General features: G+C 25.2%; 11 protein-coding genes across 11 annotated transcripts, besides 31 other annotated features; 5 read left to right on the forward strand and 6 right to left on the reverse strand.

The window, feature by feature from the left end:
• Positions 1-40: 40 nt before the first annotated feature.
• Positions 41-113: a sequence feature (AT_rich).
• Positions 103-1,050, reverse strand: EDI_138700 (chitinase, putative; the record flags this gene model as incomplete). Its single annotated transcript, XM_001737954.1, has 1 exon — positions 103-1,050. One exon carries the CDS (start codon positions 1,048-1,050, stop codon positions 103-105), a length of 948 nt encoding a protein of 315 aa, XP_001738006.1.
• A 78-nt stretch (positions 1,051-1,128) lies between these two features.
• Positions 1,129-1,149: a sequence feature (AT_rich).
• On the forward strand, positions 1,148-1,718 carry EDI_138710 (uncharacterized protein; the record flags this gene model as incomplete). Its single annotated transcript, XM_001737955.1, has 2 exons — positions 1,148-1,471; positions 1,521-1,718. 2 exons carry the CDS (start codon positions 1,148-1,150, stop codon positions 1,716-1,718), a joined length of 522 nt encoding a protein of 173 aa, XP_001738007.1.
• Positions 1,483-1,508: a sequence feature (AT_rich).
• Positions 1,719-1,732: 14 nt separating the features above from the next.
• Positions 1,733-1,769: a sequence feature (AT_rich).
• Positions 1,770-1,778: 9 nt separating this feature from the next.
• Positions 1,779-2,783, reverse strand: EDI_138720 (uncharacterized protein; the record flags this gene model as incomplete). The annotated part of the gene is made up of 1 exon (XM_001737956.1): positions 1,779-2,783. One exon carries the CDS (start codon positions 2,781-2,783, stop codon positions 1,779-1,781), a length of 1,005 nt encoding a protein of 334 aa, XP_001738008.1.
• Positions 2,784-2,996: 213 nt separating this feature from the next.
• Positions 2,997-3,078: a microsatellite.
• Positions 3,079-3,181: 103 nt separating this feature from the next.
• Positions 3,182-3,262: a sequence feature (AT_rich).
• A 13-nt stretch (positions 3,263-3,275) lies between these two features.
• Positions 3,276-4,556, reverse strand: EDI_138730 (uncharacterized protein; the record flags this gene model as incomplete). Its single annotated transcript, XM_001737957.1, has 1 exon — positions 3,276-4,556. The coding sequence occupies one exon, from the start codon at positions 4,554-4,556 to the stop codon at positions 3,276-3,278; it is 1,281 nt and encodes a 426-aa protein (XP_001738009.1).
• Positions 4,551-4,663: a microsatellite.
• Positions 4,558-4,618: a microsatellite.
• Positions 4,664-4,682: 19 nt separating the features above from the next.
• Positions 4,683-4,763: a microsatellite.
• A 40-nt stretch (positions 4,764-4,803) lies between these two features.
• Positions 4,804-4,891: a microsatellite.
• Positions 4,892-5,010: 119 nt separating this feature from the next.
• EDI_138740 (uncharacterized protein) lies at positions 5,011-6,473 on the forward strand (the record flags this gene model as incomplete). The annotated part of the gene is made up of 2 exons (XM_001737958.1): positions 5,011-5,439; positions 5,487-6,473. 2 exons carry the CDS (start codon positions 5,011-5,013, stop codon positions 6,471-6,473), a joined length of 1,416 nt encoding a protein of 471 aa, XP_001738010.1.
• Positions 6,474-6,493: 20 nt separating this feature from the next.
• Positions 6,494-6,527: a sequence feature (AT_rich).
• A 181-nt stretch (positions 6,528-6,708) lies between these two features.
• Positions 6,709-6,730: a sequence feature (AT_rich).
• A 50-nt stretch (positions 6,731-6,780) lies between these two features.
• Positions 6,781-6,838: a sequence feature (AT_rich).
• Positions 6,839-7,122: 284 nt separating this feature from the next.
• Positions 7,123-7,179: a sequence feature (AT_rich).
• A 77-nt stretch (positions 7,180-7,256) lies between these two features.
• Positions 7,257-7,277: a sequence feature (AT_rich).
• Positions 7,278-7,362: 85 nt separating this feature from the next.
• Positions 7,363-7,454: a microsatellite.
• Positions 7,455-7,468: 14 nt separating this feature from the next.
• Positions 7,469-7,556: a sequence feature (AT_rich).
• EDI_138760 (NAD(P) transhydrogenase subunit beta, putative) lies at positions 7,543-8,931 on the reverse strand (the record flags this gene model as incomplete). The annotated part of the gene is made up of 1 exon (XM_001737959.1): positions 7,543-8,931. The coding sequence occupies one exon, from the start codon at positions 8,929-8,931 to the stop codon at positions 7,543-7,545; it is 1,389 nt and encodes a 462-aa protein (XP_001738011.1).
• Positions 7,870-7,904: a sequence feature (AT_rich).
• A 20-nt stretch (positions 8,932-8,951) lies between the features above and the next one.
• Positions 8,952-8,982: a microsatellite.
• Positions 8,983-9,035: a sequence feature (AT_rich).
• Positions 9,036-9,313: 278 nt separating this feature from the next.
• Positions 9,314-9,371: a sequence feature (AT_rich).
• Positions 9,372-9,397: 26 nt separating this feature from the next.
• Positions 9,398-9,498: a microsatellite.
• A 5-nt stretch (positions 9,499-9,503) lies between these two features.
• Positions 9,504-9,649: a microsatellite.
• A 163-nt stretch (positions 9,650-9,812) lies between these two features.
• Positions 9,813-9,847: a sequence feature (AT_rich).
• On the forward strand, positions 9,846-11,825 carry EDI_138780 (Luminal-binding protein 5 precursor, putative; the record flags this gene model as incomplete). Its single annotated transcript, XM_001737960.1, has 1 exon — positions 9,846-11,825. One exon carries the CDS (start codon positions 9,846-9,848, stop codon positions 11,823-11,825), a length of 1,980 nt encoding a protein of 659 aa, XP_001738012.1.
• Positions 11,748-11,819: a microsatellite.
• A 105-nt stretch (positions 11,826-11,930) lies between the features above and the next one.
• Positions 11,931-14,585, forward strand: EDI_138790 (WD repeat-containing protein, putative; the record flags this gene model as incomplete). The annotated part of the gene is made up of 1 exon (XM_001737961.1): positions 11,931-14,585. The coding sequence occupies one exon, from the start codon at positions 11,931-11,933 to the stop codon at positions 14,583-14,585; it is 2,655 nt and encodes an 884-aa protein (XP_001738013.1).
• Positions 12,544-12,576: a sequence feature (AT_rich).
• A 12-nt stretch (positions 14,586-14,597) lies between the features above and the next one.
• Positions 14,598-14,697: a sequence feature (AT_rich).
• Positions 14,698-14,711: 14 nt separating this feature from the next.
• EDI_138800 (uncharacterized protein) lies at positions 14,712-16,646 on the forward strand (the record flags this gene model as incomplete). The annotated part of the gene is made up of 1 exon (XM_001737962.1): positions 14,712-16,646. One exon carries the CDS (start codon positions 14,712-14,714, stop codon positions 16,644-16,646), a length of 1,935 nt encoding a protein of 644 aa, XP_001738014.1.
• Positions 16,640-16,684: a sequence feature (AT_rich).
• Positions 16,685-16,721: 37 nt separating this feature from the next.
• EDI_138810 (uncharacterized protein) lies at positions 16,722-17,579 on the reverse strand (the record flags this gene model as incomplete). The annotated part of the gene is made up of 1 exon (XM_001737963.1): positions 16,722-17,579. One exon carries the CDS (start codon positions 17,577-17,579, stop codon positions 16,722-16,724), a length of 858 nt encoding a protein of 285 aa, XP_001738015.1.
• Positions 17,580-17,582: 3 nt separating this feature from the next.
• Positions 17,583-17,606: a microsatellite.
• A 15-nt stretch (positions 17,607-17,621) lies between these two features.
• Positions 17,622-17,701: a sequence feature (AT_rich).
• A 19-nt stretch (positions 17,702-17,720) lies between these two features.
• Positions 17,721-18,808, reverse strand: EDI_138820 (alpha-1,3-mannosyltransferase ALG2, putative; the record flags this gene model as incomplete). The annotated part of the gene is made up of 3 exons (XM_001737964.1): positions 17,721-18,559; positions 18,612-18,622; positions 18,738-18,808. The coding sequence occupies 3 exons, from the start codon at positions 18,806-18,808 to the stop codon at positions 17,721-17,723; spliced, it is 921 nt and encodes a 306-aa protein (XP_001738016.1).
• Positions 18,548-18,585: a sequence feature (AT_rich).

Here is an 18,808-nt window from a genome sequence, read left to right on the forward strand (position 1 = left end):
ATTCAGAACGTTTAATTGATTCCTTTTTACAACTTAAATCATTTTATTGTTTTTTTTTCTTTTTTATTAATAAATAAAATTATAAAAATTTTATTATTTAGTTTAAAAAATATCCATGAAGTAATCTAAACCTTGTCCTAATTCCCAAATACCAATACTAAAGTTATTTTTTATTGCATAATTTATTCTTACTTTAATATATTCTAATGTTGGGTAATCAATCATACAATCTTGGACGGTGAATATATGTTCTTTTTCAGGTTCATTCCATTTAAATGGTCCAGTTGATAATTTAACCCAATCATAATATGTTTTTCTGTCGACAACAACTGGCTGTTTATTTTTACAATGGGCATAACCATAAAAATTAATTCCAATAGCAAATTGTGGTCCTTTAGCTTTGATGTATTTCATTGAAGAGTCAATAAAAGATAGTGGTGAATTATAAATTCCTCCTCTATAAAAATAATCATATGTCATGACTACGTATAGTTCAACATATTTTTTTGTTAATTCTATTTCATATTCAGTGAAAATAGACATCGGTGGAATTGCTATAACAATTTTAAAATTTTTTAATTCTTCAAACATTGACACTAATTGTTTCCCCATTTCATTTTTATAATACCGATATAATGTATATATACCATCAATCATTATTCCATTACAAATTGATGAATGTTTTATACAATGTTCTTTGATTAATTTTCCAACATTTTTAAGGTCACCTGTAATACTGTTAAATGTATATCGGGGATATCCAACAATTTGCAATTCGTCTTCTCCAATGATTTCATTTTTTCCATTATAACTTTGAATAGTAAAAAGAACTGGTGAAACAATATCAATTTTATGTTTATTTTTTTCAAGCAAATTAAGTCCATACAAATTCCATGGAGTAATATAAGTTAGTAATGTTCCATTAAATTGTTTTGGAGAATACTCACTGGTTCTATATTTTAAAACGTCTTCTTTCGTTAAATTTTGTTTCATTAATGGATGAAGGGAGTTGACATATTGAATTACAAATAAGAAGATGATACACCACATTGTTTGAAAATAAAAATGAAACAAAAAGAAAGGAATTTAATAAAGAATTTTGGAAAAGAAAAAAGAAAGAATAAGAACTAAAATTAAAATTATTAAAATGGCTAATATTAACCAACAATTAATTGAAAAACATATTATTATTATTGGTGAGTGTCAATCAAATACATGTCTTTATATAAACAATATAAAATGGGTAATTGATAATGAAATTAATTATGAATTATTACAACGATTAGCATTATCACTTCATTCATTTTCAAAAAGTTTTGTAAAAGAAGGAAATCAACCATCATTTCATAAATTGACATTATCAAAAAGATCTGTAATATCAAGAAGAAGTAAAACAGTAGAAATATTAGAAGATTTATATTCTGCACAAATAGAACATTATATTATTGTAGTACTAACGTCTCATTCTGTTGTTTGTTATTGAATATAAAATAATAATAATTAATATTCACCAATTATAGGATGATTATACTATGAAAGAATCTCTCGAAAAAGAATTATCTATTTTTATTCAAAAGAATAAAGATATTTTAATTCAATTACAACCAAAATTTGATGAATACTCTAAATCACAAATACAAGCAAATATGAGTCAAACAAAAATGATAGAAGAATTTCTTCCATTATTTAAATCTTATTCATTATCTGTGTTAATTTAATTGATAAAACCCACAAAAAATATATTTATTAAATTACAATACAAATAATATGGTTTTTTTTCAACAATAAGACCCTTGAACAAATCCTAAGTCTATATATTCTGGTTGAGGATAATAATATGGTTCATTATAATAAATAAATGAACTTGGATTATAATTGATGTTATTACTTTGATTGATATCAGAAATATTAAAAGATATTTGTTGTATTTGAGAATAATATTTCATTATCAATTGTGGTGGAAGAACAACAGGTTGAAAATGACAAAGATAAGTATTATTTGGAGTAGAAATAATTCTTTCTTGATTAAGAGAATTGTCATTTACTGTTTCAATTGATTCTGATTTAATTGACATTTCTTTTTTATCAGAAACATTAATAATGAGTTGTTCATTAACATCTTTAATAGCCTTAATTTGTTTTTTAATTTTAGGAGTATATTGAACTGAAATTGCTTTATTTAAAATTGAATCAAAAGAACAAGAAGGTATTTTAATATCAAAATCATTCAAAGATTCTTTAGTAATAGTAACAATAGACCCAACAAGTTGTTCTCTTTCAGTTTGTTCAATAGATTCACCTAATTTACAAAGAAGTTGTTTACTAAAAACAAATCCTTTATATTCTAATCTTAATATTCTAATAAGACGTTCAGTACATTTAGATTTTTTACTTTTCTTTTCATCGAAAGTAAATCCAATAGAAGAAAGAATGTATAAAAGTGCATTATTTAATTGAGCTTCTCTTGACCTTTTTAATTGTTTTAAAGTCATAGAATTTTCTTTTAATGGAATATAACCTAAATCTGATAATAAAAATTGTGAAAAATATGCAATTTCTGCTTGATTTAATACTTTTCCAGTTGGTCTATATTTTATTTCTTCAACAATTAACATTTTAATTGTATGAATAGTCTTTTTTGTTTTTTTTACTTGTGCATCAAATCCCATTTTAACTAGAAGATAAAGTAATCCATTATATACTAATGTCTCTTCATTTCTTGACATCCTTTTTCTTTCTCTAAGTATTTCTTCATATTCATTTTTATCTCCTGAATTACTCATTCCCTTGTTTTATTGTTTATTTTAGTTTAAACCCTTCTTTTTATACTGGCCCTTTTTTTTTAATTTTAATTGTCCCTGATTGAACTTTGTTTCATTCTTTCTCTTGTATCTCTTATTTGATTGGTTCATTCTTCTTTAGGGGTAATTTAAGTTCTTCTTTTTTTTTTATAAAGTTCTTCCTGTAATCTCAATTAGAATTGAATAAAGATACACTTTCTATTTATTTCTTTCTCCTTATCTTCTTTTTTTTCTTTTCCACTCATTTTCCTTTTTATCAGTTCTTTTTTTTTATTTTTGGTATTTTTAGATTATTTTCATGAATATATCAAACCCGAAGTGTTTCATATTTATTTTTATTCTTAACAAAGAGTATCGGTCCATTAGAAATAGTTCTTTTGAAATAATTATTTTTTTTAAAAAAATAGATTAGACTAAAAAAAAAACAATAATTTTATGTCATATATTACAAAAATATATTACTGTAATAGTTAATTAAATATCTTCAGAAGAATGTTCTCTTAGAGCAGCATCACTATTACTGTCTCTAGTAGATGAACGAGGAGAGGCGGTGGGGGTATTTGCTTTAGAAGATTCATTTTCAAGACGATTAATTTCTTCTTGTAATTTGGCAGTAAGTTCGTCTTCATCTTCAATAGCTTTTTGAACAGCCTTTAGTTGGGCCTTATATTTTTCTATTTCATCATTTAAATCAGTAATTTCATCTTCAACAGCTTGAAGACGTTCACTGTATGTGTTACTACAAAATTCCAATGACTGTTGCATTTCCGTCATAACACTATCTTCATTTTTTTCTGATTTTAAAGCATCTTTTAAAGCTTGAACATCTCTAGTCATTAAAGCAGTTAAAGGTTCAATATTTGAACGAACCAATTCAACTATATTTTTATGTGCATTTGCTTGTAATGAAAAATCTAATCCACTTTTTTCTGTCATATAACCAGAACGAGGATGAGTAAACATTTCAAATAATTTTGATGCAGAAGAAGTCATAAAATTAGCAATGTCTAAAGGAATAGATGATGAAGTTGTTGTTTCGTTTAATAGTGATTGACATGTCTTACTAAAAGCAGTTAATCTTTTAGCCATTTCAGGTGAAGGAGGTTGAATAGTATCCATAACGTGTTGAGGTGCATGAAATACAGGAAATACAGTTCTAATAAAGAATAATAAGTTAAAAGTATTTTGTGGTGTTGATTTTACTGATTTTTTATTTCCAACTTCTACTGAAATAAAACGAAGTAATTGATGAAAATGAGATGGTAATAAATGAACACAATCAACTAATTTTGTTCCAAACATATGAGCTAATTTACAAAATGTATCCATTGATTCTTTATGGTTTTCAAGTTCAGGACTGTTTAATGCTTCTGGATCAAGTTTAGTTTCTTCATTAATTAATAATTGAATTACTTCTTTTGTTACAGCTCTTAAATATGGTAATAAACAAAGGTGACAATATTCTCCATATAATCGTGTAAATGATGTATTTCCTCTAAACACTTGTGTTTCTGAATTCGTCGTTTCTATTTCTCTTTTTGCAACTTCTTTCATTAAATCAAGTAATTTTCCATGAACATTAAAATATTCTACGAGAAGTCGTGCATTTGTATTACATTCTGGTGCCATTTTTCCTTTTACAAATTCAGCACAATAACACCTCAAAAATTCACTATCTCTCACAAATAATAATTGATCGAATTTATATTTATCTCCATTTGGGTTGTACGTATAATGTGCCTTAAAGAAACTCATTTTTATATTTTTATAGTTTTCTTTTTATTTTTTATTTCATTTATTTCTAATTATTTTTTTATACACTTTTAATATTTCAATTGTAATAATATTTATTATTATTTATTATAACTTAAAATTAATTATTAAAAATAAAAATAAAATAATGAATAATAACAAAAAATTATTTAAAAAAAAAAAAGATATCAAAAAGAATGAAAACGAAAAAATGCGATGAATTTCTCGTTATTGGTTATCGCAAAAACCTAAAAAAAAAAAAAAAAAGAGGGGTAGATGAGGAAATTTACATCAAAAAAAAAAAAAAAAGAATAAAAGGATAAATTTATAAATAAAAACTGAGAAGATAATAACTGAAGTTTTTAACTTTTTGTAAGAACAGCAACGATTTGTCTCAAATAATAAAACTGAGATTTTTTATCTTCTTCAGAAAAATCTTTAATCTTGAAAACCTTAAATGAATGCTCCATCGATTGAACTTATTCAAAAGTATTTCTCGAAGAATTTTAAAAAAATGATCGAGGGTATTAAAGAAAAGAAAATACAATTAATTCAAGGAGATTTTACTAAAATTTTTCAACCAACGTTTAGTTATACCATTCGTTCAAGTGATGAATTTGCAATGACAACATTTTCTACATACGCAGTTGTTAATAATAAAAAAGATGGTGATCCTGTTTGTGATAAAGCAGGAGTATTAAGATATAAAAATGCATTTATTTCGTGTATTGCAGATGGTTGTGGATGGGGAGAAAAATCTGCAAAAGCAGCCATTAGTGCTGTTTCAGGGTGTTTAGATTATTTATCACTTTCAATTAAAATGGCAAAAACAACAACTGATATTGCACGAATATTAGTTGAGTCATTTGCACATGCACAATATAATGTTTGTCATTATCTATTTTTAAATATAAATGAGTTAATCAAAAATAGATTATTAAAGAAAAACAATCCCCAATGCATATTGGTATTACTACGTTATTAGTTACATGTACAATTTATGTAGAAAATAGTAAAAAAGGAGTTAAACCATTTACATTACTTCTTTCTGTTGGTGATTGTCGTGCATTTTATATTAAAATGAAATCAAAACAAGCTATTTCATTATGTGGAATTAATCGAACAAAAGTTAAAGAGATTCAAAATTGTACAGGTAGTCTTGGAGCAGCAAATGATTACTTTCCAGATTTAAAAGGATCAGTTCTTTCATTAATAAAAAGTGAATTAGGTGATAAAATTCTTACAGTAACAGATGGGTTTTATGATAATATTTCTAATATGTCAGAATTCGTTTTTCCTTTAATTAATAAATCAGCAACATTAGCTGATTTTATGGAAAATTTTTCTAAATTATTAATTGAAACAACAGAACCAATAAGAAAAGAACTAGTTACAACAAGAAAACTTATTATTAGTAAAGGAAAATTAGATCATTCTACTTCAATTATTTATGATATTGTTAATCAATATTCTTTAAATCCAATTAATACTTTCTATCCTTCTATTTTTGATTCATTAATTCCTAATAAAAAAAGAGTATCTAGTCTTCCTAAAGCATTAGAATTAAAAGTATCAAATCAAACTGATCTTACAGAATTATTATCACCTCCTAGTACATGTTTCTCTTCTGTTTTACCTTTTCCTTTTTCTGTACCAATATCTTCTCCAACACCTTCTCCTTCAATTTGTTCACAAATTGTTAGGCTTGATACTTCTCCTTCTAATGATTCTTTACTCAGAAAAAAATCACCAATTCCTTTTCTTGCCCCAACTTCATTTAAACGTCATTCAGTTAATCAATTACTCCATCAATCACATTTCATTCAAACAAAAAGTGTTGATATTCAATCTTTTTCATCAACACCTATTGAACACCCTTCATCTCCATTCGCTCGTTTCTTCTTAGAAGAAGTCAATTGATCAATTGTATATTCTATTTCTTAATATTATTATTTACTATTATTTTATTATTTTCATCGTTTCTTTTGATATTCTATAAATAGAAAACTATTATGAACCTTTTTTACATCTTTCAAATTAAATACTGCATCTTTTTTACATTTTTTAAAAAAACCAAAAGTGTTTCATATTTAGTAATAAATCATTTTATTTTGTATTCCTAAAATAAAAATAGCTTATCGTTAATGAAATAGGCATTTTAAAAAAAAATTTTATTTGAGAATACAATTCAAATCACTCAAAAATAGTCATAATTTTATTGTACGAGTTTTTTAATTAAAAATAGAAATATTCGAATATTTCAATTAAAAAATTTTTTTTAAATTGTTTTAGTTACCATTTTTGGTAGTTCATTTAGAGTGAGAGACTCTAAATAATTCATTAATAATTATCTACTTATCAACTAAATGAAAAAAATATTGAACAAGAATATTTATTTGATAAAAGGAAATGAATGTTAGTACTTAAATGAAAATAAAATGTTACTTTAATCAAATAATTTTTTTGCATTAAAATAACTTTTGGCTATAACTAAAAAGAAGAAAACAAAGTATGTTTGACTAAAATAATAGGTCTTCTCTTATCATATTCATTATTTTCATTCTTAGTGTTTTTTATTTTGATTCTTTAAATTAAACATTTAAAATATAAAAATTAATTTTTTTTTGATACATAACTTTATTATGAATATTAAACTCAAACAAACATATTTGTCATAACAACACTTCACCAAATTATACAAACTAAAAATTATATATTTAAAATGATGTAGGAATAAAAAAACTTAAGAGTATTATTAACATTAACTCTCTCAACGTAACTAATAATAAAAATAGTTTATTATAGTCTTATAAAAATAAATAACTTAAGAACAAACATCAAAAATATAATATAAAAAGAGTAATAATGATGAAATAGACAAAAGTGGTAATAAATATCAAACAAAATTGTTTTTGTTATATATAACATATTACTTTTATTTCTAAAATTGAAAAATTAATAACTTATAGTAAATTAATTGATAATAGTATTAATAATTATTATGTCGTAAATTGTTAATTAATGTTTCAAAACCTGTATATAATGGTGAGTGACACCAATAAACATTTTGCTCGTTTTGCTCTACTAACTGAATTTCAGATAAAACAATAGAATGTAGTGCCTTTGTTGTTTCAAATTTTTTCCAATTAGCTTTTGAATAAGGAGTCATTCTACAATCACCACAAATTAAGACAAGATCAACATCTAAAAAACTATTATTTATTTCAAATGAACAAAAAGTAGTCGAATCAATATGACCAATAACCATAAGAATTTCTATAAATCCTCTCATTAATTCAATTGTTGGATGAATAGCAATTTTTACATTTTTATTTTTTTGTTTTAATAATTCAACTAAATCATTTAATAAGATTTGAGAATGTGATTGAATTAATGAATGGCTTGGTATTATAACTATATTTTGTGCATCCAAACACATTTCACTTACTTCTTTTAAATCAATTTGTGGAATATCTATTTTACGTTTTAAAAAATCAACATCATTTGAAGTAAGTTTATTCGCAAAAATCATTGAAAGTAATGATATTTTCTTTGCCTGACATGAGTCAAGTAAAGTAACTATAAAATACATTCCTACAATACTTCCACAAAATACTACTGTATTGTTATTTCTTATTAATCCTACTGCAACTACAGTCCATCCACTCAATGATTGTAAAATACCCATCATTATAGAAAGATCTGATTGATCAACCATCATTGTAATAAATGAACATAATGCTATTAACAATGCAGTTGTCCAATATAATGCAAGTTTAGCAGTATTATCATTAACTAAAATAATAAATGAAGATAAAATAATAGATAAAATAAGGGTAAAAACAACAAAGAAACTTCTTAAAGGTATTCTTAATTTATAATGAGGAAGTAATTTAAGAAGTTTAAAAATGACTACTAAATAACCTATTATTCCTGATACACTTGACCACATTCCTAAACAAACTTCTACCATTAATAAATAAAATAACTGATTTTTTGGTCTTTGAGATGTATTAAAATAAATTGGAGTTAAAAAATCCCCTGTAATTAATACAAATGATGACACTGAACCAAACAATGATAATATACAAATAAATAATGGAAATTGAAATACTTTAAATTTAGATAATATCCCTACTCCAATAACAATTCCTAAAATTATCGGTGAAATAAAGATAGCAATTAATTTAATATCTGAAATTGTTACTATTTGCCAAATTGATACTACAACAAATGATAATAACACTCCTATTATTGCTAATATACATCCTCTAAAATATAATTTGGGTTTCTTTAAATAATATAATGAAATACATATTAAACAACATGTAATAATAAATGACATATCAACATATGCAGGAAATGAAATATTGTCCATTAAATTGGTTTGATTTTATGTTTTTTTTTCTTTTTTATTTTTTTTTATTTTAATTATTGTTTTATTATTAATTATTTTATTATTTAAAATAAATTATTTAAATTCTTATAACAAAAATGTGTATTTATATCTTTACCGGATGAAATTGCATTGGAACTTGATCATCATCCTCTTCTAATTCATATTCTTCGTTGTTAGTATCACTGATAGCATCGTTTTCATTTTCAATGTCTTCAATTTCATTGTCGATAGAATCAAGAAATGAATAAAAATCTTGGTTTCCAGCAATAACAGTAATTATTAAAAAGAGTATAATAAATTTGAACATAGTTTATTATTTAATTTAAGTTCTTTTTGCTTTAAGATGATAGTTAGTTTTTCGTTTATTTTTATTTATAAAAAGTTACTTTAAATCATTATTTTGAAGTAATTTATTTAAAGATAGCCAGCAGAAACAATTTTAATATCTTCTTCCTCATCACCTTCTTCATTATCATCCTCTTCTAATTCATCATCACCTTCATCTTCTTCCTCATCACCTTCATCTTCTTCCTCATCATCTTCTTCATATCCATCTTCATTAATTTCAAAGTCGTCTTCATCAAATTCATAATCCTCATCTTCTTCATCTTCTAATTCATCTTCTTCATATTCATCTTCCATATCATCGTCTTCAAGATCAAACTCCTCATCATAGTCATAATCTTCATCAAAATCAAAATTGGTTTCTGTTTCAAAACTGTCTTTAGCATAAACATTTAAAAACAAAGCAATTAATAAAAAGAAAAGAGAACGCATAGTTATAAGAATAAATATAATTAGATCAGTTCTTTTTTTGACTTTTGTTAATATTATGTTATAAATACAATAATGTCTTCTTCATAAAATTTAAAAAAACTAAATAATAATAAATAATGCTAATATTGTTATTAACCCTTTGCATTTGTTCTTTTGCACAAAATAATGACGTTATTATTGGTATTGATCTTGGTACAACTTTTTCTGCTGTTGGTATTTATAGAGATAGTGGAGTAGAAATTATTGCCAATGACCAAGGTAATAGAATTACACCATCAGTTGTAGCATTTACTGACCATGAAATTCTTGTTGGGGAGGCAGCAAGAAACCAAATAACAGAAAATCCAAAGAACACTATATTTGAGATTAAGAGACTTATTGGAAGAACGTATGATGATAAAGAAGTTCAAAGAGATTTACATATCTTTCCATTTAATATTATTAATCAAGATAATAAACCATTCATTAAAGTTACTTTAAAAGGTGATGAAAAAATTTATTCACCAGAAGAAATAAGTGCTATGATTATTCAAAAAATGGCTAAAACTGCATCAGACTATCTTGGAAAAGAAGTTAAAAAAGCTGTTATTACTGTTCCAGCTTATTTCAATGATGCACAAAGACAAGCAACAAAAGACGCAGGTACTATTGCTGGATTAGAAGTTTTAAGAATTGTTAATGAACCAACAGCAGCATCAATGGCATTTGGACTAAATAGTTTTAAAGGAGAGAAACAAATTTTAGTATTTGATCTTGGAGGAGGAACATTTGATGTATCATTATTAAATATTGAAAACAATGTGTTTGAAGTTATCGCAACATCAGGAGATACTCATTTAGGTGGAAGTGATTTTGATCAAAGGATTGCATTATTCTTAGTTGAAATTTGTAAAAGGAAATTTAAAAAAGATCCCTCTAATAATCCACGAGCAATGAGTAAATTAAGAAAAGAAGCTGAAAAAGCTAAAATTGCTTTAAGTAGTGAAGAACAAACAAAAATTGAAGTTGAAGGGTTAATGGAAGGACTTGACTTCTCTTTTGTTTTAACAAGAGCTCGATTTAATGAATTAAATCTTGATTTATTTAAAAAAACACTTGGACCAGTTAGAATGGTTTTAGATGATGCTAAATTAGATAAAAAGGATGTAGATGAAATTGTACTTGTTGGTGGATCTACTCGTATTCCAAAAGTTCAAGAATTATTACAAGAATTCTTTAATGGAAAAGAACCAAACAAAGGTGTTAATCCAGATGAAGCTGTTGCACATGGAGCTGCTATTCAAGGAGCAGTTTTAAATAATAGTGAAGGAACAAATGATGTTGTATTAGTAGATGCTACACCATTAACATTAGGTATTATGACAGCAGGAGGTGTTATGGCATCAATTATTCCAAGAGGAACACATGTACCAACAAAGAAAAGTCAAATTTTTACTACCCATACAGATAACCAAGAACAAGTTGAAATTCAAGTATTTGAAGGAGAAAGAAGTTTGACTAAAGACAACCATTTATTAGGAAAATTCATGTTAGAAGGAATTAAAAGAGCACCAAGAGGAATTCCAAAGATTGAAGTTACCTTTGATGTAGATGTTAATGGAATTTTAAGAGTTTCTGCACAAGATAAAAAATCAGGAAAGAAAGAAGAAATTACTATTACATCTGAAAAAGGAAGATTAACTGAAGAACAAATTCAAAGAATGGTTAAAGAAGCTCAAGAAAGATCAGGAGAAGATAACAAAGCAAAAAAAATGATTGAATCAAGAAATGAATTAGAAAATTATGCATATAAAGTTCGAGATGAAGTAATTGATAAAGATAAATTAGCTGATAAATTACAAGAGAGTGATAAAAAGATTATTTTAGATGGTGTTGATGAGGTTCTCGATTTCTTAGAACGTGAAATGCATCCAAGTGTAGAAAAATGTGAAGAAATGTATAAGAAATTAGAACAAATTGTTCATCCAATTTTAAGAAGATACGGAGGAGTACATCATAGAGCTGATGAAAGTTTTAATGAAGGAAAAGAAGAAAATGAAGAAGAAGATTATTTTGGAAGAGAAAGATATGAAGAAGAAGAGAGAGATGAATTATAATTCAATTTCTTAATTTAAATGAAAAGTATTTTTTGAATCAATAAGAATAAAGTAATATACAACCCTATATATTAGGGTTAATATACTTCTAAAATTTATTATTCAATGACTGAGAATTTTGTTACACAATCCAATTTACTTAGATGTTTTAGAACATTAGGATTATTTGCTGGAAATCAACATGCAACATGTTGTAGTGTTGGGAAATTATTACATTTAATGGTTCCAGTAGAACATTCATTTATTTCATATGATATTACACATAAATTAGATTTTTTATATCGTTCACAAGAATTTAAAGAACGTGTTATGGCAGTTTATATGAGAAATTATCAAGCAATAGTAGTAACAAAACACTCAGTTTATTTTGAAGGAGAAGTTCAAACATTTAATGAAGTAAGTATTGAAGGAACAATTTCATCGTCATTACTTTTTGGAGATCATTTAATTATTTCAACAGAAAGTAGACTAATAATTATTACAATTGATACACATAAAATTTATAAGAAAATTTCGCTTCCATGTGAGTCACCAGTAATATTTCATCCAAGAGAATATTTAAATAAAATTACATTAACATATGAAAATCAATTATATCTAATGAATGTTAATACTGAAAAACTTTTATTTACTTTTAAATTCCCAGAAAAAATTGTTGGAATTGCACAATCACCAGATGTTGATATTCATGCAATTGCTTTAGAATCAGGTGAAATTCAAATTTTTAATTTAAAACAAAATAAAAAAATATGTTCACTTATTAATTCTCATCAACCTACAGCAATTAATTTTATTAGTGGATTACCAAATGATGATTTATTCTTAGTTGTTGGTTGTATTAATGGGTTTATTAATATCTTCTCAATTAAAACTGGTGTTATTGTTGGATCTTTATTCCACCATACTGCTCGTGTTCATACTCTTATTACTTTTCCAAATGAATTACATTTTTATTCAGTAGGAGATGATAATGCTATTAGACAATATGTCATTGATCCATCTAGTGGTAGTTTAATTCCTGCATTAATTAGAGAACGATCTGGTCATCCAATGAAACCAATTTATGTAAAGATTACAGGTAATAATGTAATTACAGGATCAGTTGATGGAAGTATTAGAAGTAGTTCTTTATTTAATCCAATGTTAACAAAAGAATTTTCACAAAAAGTTTCTATAAAAGCAAAAAGAATGGGAATAGAACAATCAAAATTAAAATTAAATCAAGTAAATTGTATTGACGTAAATGAAAGGTATTATCTTTTAAGAGATACTGTTGTCACTACTCATAATGGAAAGAATTTAGCTGTTACATGGGATATTGTAAAAATGAGAATAGGAGATAATAAAATGCGTAGTTCTATTGTTGATAAAAGAAATCCTAATAAAAAGTTTCAACATTCAAGTGCACCTGAACTTGAAGTTCAAGTTAATGAAATATGTCATACAACATATTGTTGTTTTTCACATTGTGGAAATTTTGTTTGTATAGGAAATTCTCAAGGATTAATTGATAAATTTAATGTTCAAAGTGGAGAACATAAATGTATATTTAATTGTCATAAAATGGAAATAACAGGGTTAGCAGTTGATTCAAATAACAAATATTTAATAAGTTCATCTATGGATGGAAAAGTATTATTATGGAATTTTGAAACAGGAGAATTGATTGATACTATTGTGAATATTTTAAGTGGAATTACTCATTTTTCATTTAATAAAAAGAATAATCTTTGTGCTATTACAACTGCTTCTAATGAATTAATGATTCTTGATTTAACCACAAGAAAAATAATTCGTCAAACAGATATGAGAGGAATTGCATCAAACATTAAATTAAATACAAATGGTAATTTTGTATTTGTTTCTTATACAAATGGATGTCTTACAGTTTATGACATTATTACAATGAAAATAGTTGATGTTATAAGATTTAGTTCAGCAGTTATTTCTATGGATATAAGTGCAGATGGTAGATTCTTTGTATGTTATCTTTCTAAGTCATTTGAATTACAAGTTTATTATTTAAGAGATTACTTTTCTAATATACTTCTTGATACACCAAGTAAACCTTATTATATTAGATTTTATAAAAGTGAATTGTCTGATTCTACTAATATCAAGAATTATTGTTATGATGATATTAATGTTAAAATGGAAACTGAAGCTCAAGAAATACGTGAAACAACTATATTATTAGAAGCAACAGATAATCCTATTGCTAAATGGATTAATTTACCAGAATTAGATCGTCTTAGAAAAGAAATGCAAATTGAACAAACAAGATTAAACCCAGTTGAGATACCATTTTTTATTCCAATTAATCAACACTCTGACACTATCTTTAAACCTCTAAAAGCAGATTCAAAATTGTTATCAAATCAACCTTCATTAATGGAATCAACATTACTTTTACATTTAACAGAATCAAATGAAGCAATATTAACATATTTAATGAGTTTAAATTCATCTCATATTGATTTAGAAATAAGAAATTTATCAAATAATAATTATCAACATCTTAATACTTTTCTTAAATTTTTAAATGAAGAATTAAATACTTCTCGTAATTATGATTTTATTATTACAATTACTCAAGTTACTTTAAGAACTCATATTAGAGAAATGATGAAACATCTTTCTAAATATTATCATGAATTAACTAATTTAAAAGAAACAATTGAAAAGATGTGGGGACCAGTAGACGAATTATTTAATGAAGACTTTTCATTGGTAGCATTCTTGTCAGGTATCAAAATATGATTTCTTTGATTGAATTAAATTTTTATTTGAAAAATCTTTTTTTTTCTTTTTTAAGAATAAAAAATAAAAGAAAAAATAAAAGAAAACTATAAATTCATTTAGATTTTAAATTGTCGTTCTTATACAATGGTTAAACTTGAAGCAATTTATCTTATGAATGTTGCATTATATTTTGATACAACGAAAAATCTTAAATTATTTATGAGTATTTCTCATACTTGTAAAGAAGCAGTTGGAATGTTACATATTATTCCATATAAAATTTCTGACACTAAACCTACAAGAAGTTTTCTTGAAAGGTTGTCTAGATTTCTTCCACATTTACAAACACTTAAGTGTAACTTAACTATTCTTAATGAAATACCTATTCCTCAAAGTGTTGTTTATATTAGTGGAGTTTTGTTAGTTAGTAGAGATAATGATTCGGTTATTCGATGGATGGGTATGTGTTCAGAATTATATATTACAACACACCATTATTCTAGAGTCGATTTAAGTGTTTGTAAGGCATTGAGAATATTACATATTTTAATATCAAAAGAAAGTGTTGTATCATCTGTCTTTGATGGAGAAGAATTAGCACATCTTCCAGTATTACATAAAATAGTTGTAGAATGTTTTGGAAGTAATTTAGAAGAAGTTGTTATTGAATTAGAGAAAAATAAAATTCTTCAAAAAAAAGAAATCATTTGTAAATTACATGAAATAGAAAATGTTCATATTTCATTATTAAATAGATTAAACCAAATTGGAGTTGTTATTGGTATTTATTCAAATACGTTAGAAGAGATACCTGGATATGTTATATTATTACATCATTTTGGATATTTAACAATTACTAGTTCTGATGATACTTTTATTGAAAACCTTCATCATAAATATATTCGTCCCTTAAACCTTCATATTCTTTGTAATCAAAATATCGAACATGACATCTATTCTGTTAATTGTACTTCAATTCATTCATTAATTATTAGTGGATTAAATTGTCTAAATAAATTAATTATTCCAACCTCTCTTAACACTTTAAAACTCCATCAATGCTCTTTACCACCATTAAATTTTACTTATGTTTGTTTAGAAAATGTAACTATTGAATCATGTTCAATAGATTCATTAACATTACCAGTCACTGTTAGTTCATTAACTTGTATTCATTCTATTATTCATACAATCCCAAATCTTCATAAACTAAATTTACCTTTAACTAAATTAATTTCTATTGCACATACATTATCCTATCCAATGCTTCCAACTAATATTAATGATGTCACATTCTCAAGTGCTCCAATACTTTCATTTCCTAATATAACATCATGCTCTCTTCATAAATTTAAATTATTTCGATGTAATGAATTAAAAACATTAACTATTCCAACAACAATCACTATGTTAGCTATTTGTTCTTGTAAAATATTAACATCTATTGATACTAACTTAGCTCAATTAAAAAAATTAGAATTAACTGATAACCCAGTTCTTAAATCATTTAGTTGTCCATCTACAATGAAATCTATTTTTGTTTCTCGCAATAAACTTTTAAATTTATCATTTGCTTCAACTCTTAGAAAGATTAAAGCTATTCAAACTTTTATTCCACCAATTCAACTTAATGCTTTATCAAGACTTTCGTTATCTGGTTGTAATGAGTTACAATATAATCAGTATACTAGTTTACAGTATTTAACTATCACAAGTCAATTAACTCAAAATTTAACATTTCCTTCATTATTACAAAATCTTTCTATAACTGATTGTCAATGTGATTCTATTGATATTAAAACTCTTACACATCTTACTGCATTAACTCTATGGAAATGTCCAAAAATTAATGAATTAGAACTTCCTAATTTTATTCAAAAAGTTGATATTGCACGATGTGGTAAATTAATTATAAAAAGTAATGAGCAATGTACATTAAGAGATTTGAAAATTGTACAATGTGAAATACAACCTTTAGTACTTCCAAAATCAATTTGTACTTTAACATATTCTCGATCAAATACAATAATAATTCTTAATAAATCAAATTTACCTAATCTCATTGTAAAACCATTATAATTAGTAATTCAAATATTTAATTAATTATTTTTTATATTCGTTTTTAGATACACACCCTCTCTCTTCCTTTTCCCTTCATTTATATGGATTGTATGAATATTGTTGGTTTTGTTGTGGAATATAACCAGTAGATGAATTGAATGTAGAATAATAACTGGGGTATTGTGGCATTATTGGTTGTTGTTGTAATGGTGGTGCATATATTGGTGGACGAACATTTAATAAAGAAATTAAAGTATCAGATAATTGTTGAGATCTAACAATTTTCATTATCTCACCATTAGAACGAGTATTTGAAAAAATTTTTTTAAGAAGTAACATATAAGCAATGCATTTAGCATCATATTTTCTATCTGAAACTGCTATTGCTGAAAATTCATTTAATCTTACAAAACATTCATACCCTCCTTTAATTTCATTAAATCTAAGTTCTAATGATCTTCCTATTCGAGAACATATTCTTTCTATGGTTTGTTCAACTTCTTTTTCCTCTCTATTTGCCATTGGAAGATTCTCTCTTTTATTAAATTCTTCTCTTCTTCTTTCATCCAATCTAAATGATTTTCTTTCTGTTTCTTTTGTTTTTGTTTTAGGTTTTACTAAAATAGAAAGTGATTCTGGCATTTTAGGACAAATCACTGTATCTCTCAATTTAGGTAATGGTTCTTCATTTAATCCCATTATTAAATCACTGTATTTTCTTGCATTAAAATTATCTATTATAACAAGTGTTTGTAATGCAATAATATCATTAAAATTATTTTCTATTTTCTCATAACTAGTATTTATAACACTTGTTTGATCAATTAAAACATTTACATTGAAACAATTATTTTCTACATTATACATGATTCTTATTTCAATTTGTTTCTTCTTTTCTTTACAAAATTCTGTTAAAAGATTAAATCCTCTCTTTTCATTTGTTGTTGTCATCAGTTTTTTTTTTTATTTTTATTTTTAAGTTCTTTTCTATGGTTTTATTATATATTTTTCCTTTTTTTCTATAAAATTTTTAAGATTGAAATAACACAAATTTTATTAAATAACTTAAAAATGTGTGGAAGTAGAATTTATTTAATTTGATATGACTTTATGTACAACCTCTGATACGTTCTTTGTAAATGTCTCAAACCCAAACTTTTCTTTAGTTGCTTTCTTAGCGTTTGACTTTAACTTTTGTCTTAAGTTATTGTCACGACATAATCGAGAGATACATTTTGCAAATCCTTCTTTAGTTCCATCACAAAGAAGTCCTGTTAATTCATTTTGTACTGTTTCTAATGGACCACCATTATTACATGCAATTACTGGTACTCCTTTAATCATTGCTTCTAATGGAACAATACCAAAATGTTCAAATGGAGGAGTGTATAACACAGCAGTAGCTTTTTTAAAAAGATATTCACGTTCTTCATTTGAGAAGTTTTTAAGTAAAGACACATGACTTTCAATATGCAATTGATGTGAAAGTTGTTCTAATTCATTATAAACATCTTTATTTTCTTTTACTCTAAGATCATAACCACCAGCAATGATAATTCTAACATTATTTTTTAAATCATCTTCTAATAAACTTAATGCTTCAAGTGCTACTTTATGATTCTTCTTTCCTTCATATCTATTAATTGAAATAAACCAAAATTCTTCTTTAGGTTCTTCTTCAAATGGACTTTCACTATTCATAGATTCTTCTAAAATAGGATTATAAGTTGGATAAAGGACTTGTGGTGTTCTTGAATGACTTGGAAATGCTTTTTCATAAACTGATTGTGTGTATAAACTATTTACTACAATTGAATCACTTAGTCCCATAGATTTTTCTTCTAACCAATCAAATGGAATTCTATATATTTTCTTCATAAATCCTCCTTCCTTACAAAGACATTTGTCTGGATGATGACAATAAAATAATACTTTTTTATTAAATAATTTTAATATTGGAACTCCAATTGAAATTTGATCAACAATATAAATGTCTGCATTAGTTTTCCATGCTACAATTATTGATAAATAAAGTGCTCTTATTGTAGCAAAGAAAATATAAAAATATCCAAATAATGTAATTGGAAGGAAATCTCCATGAACAAATACTTGAAACCTTCCTTTTGTCTCTGGAAAACAATGTTCTTTATCATGATGTGATGTATAAAATTTAACGTCAT

Source organism: Entamoeba dispar, genomic scaffold (assembly GCF_000209125.1).
Source record: "Entamoeba dispar SAW760 scf_1105229460983 genomic scaffold, whole genome shotgun sequence".
Classification (NCBI taxonomy): Eukaryota; Evosea; order Mastigamoebida; family Endamoebidae; genus Entamoeba; species Entamoeba dispar.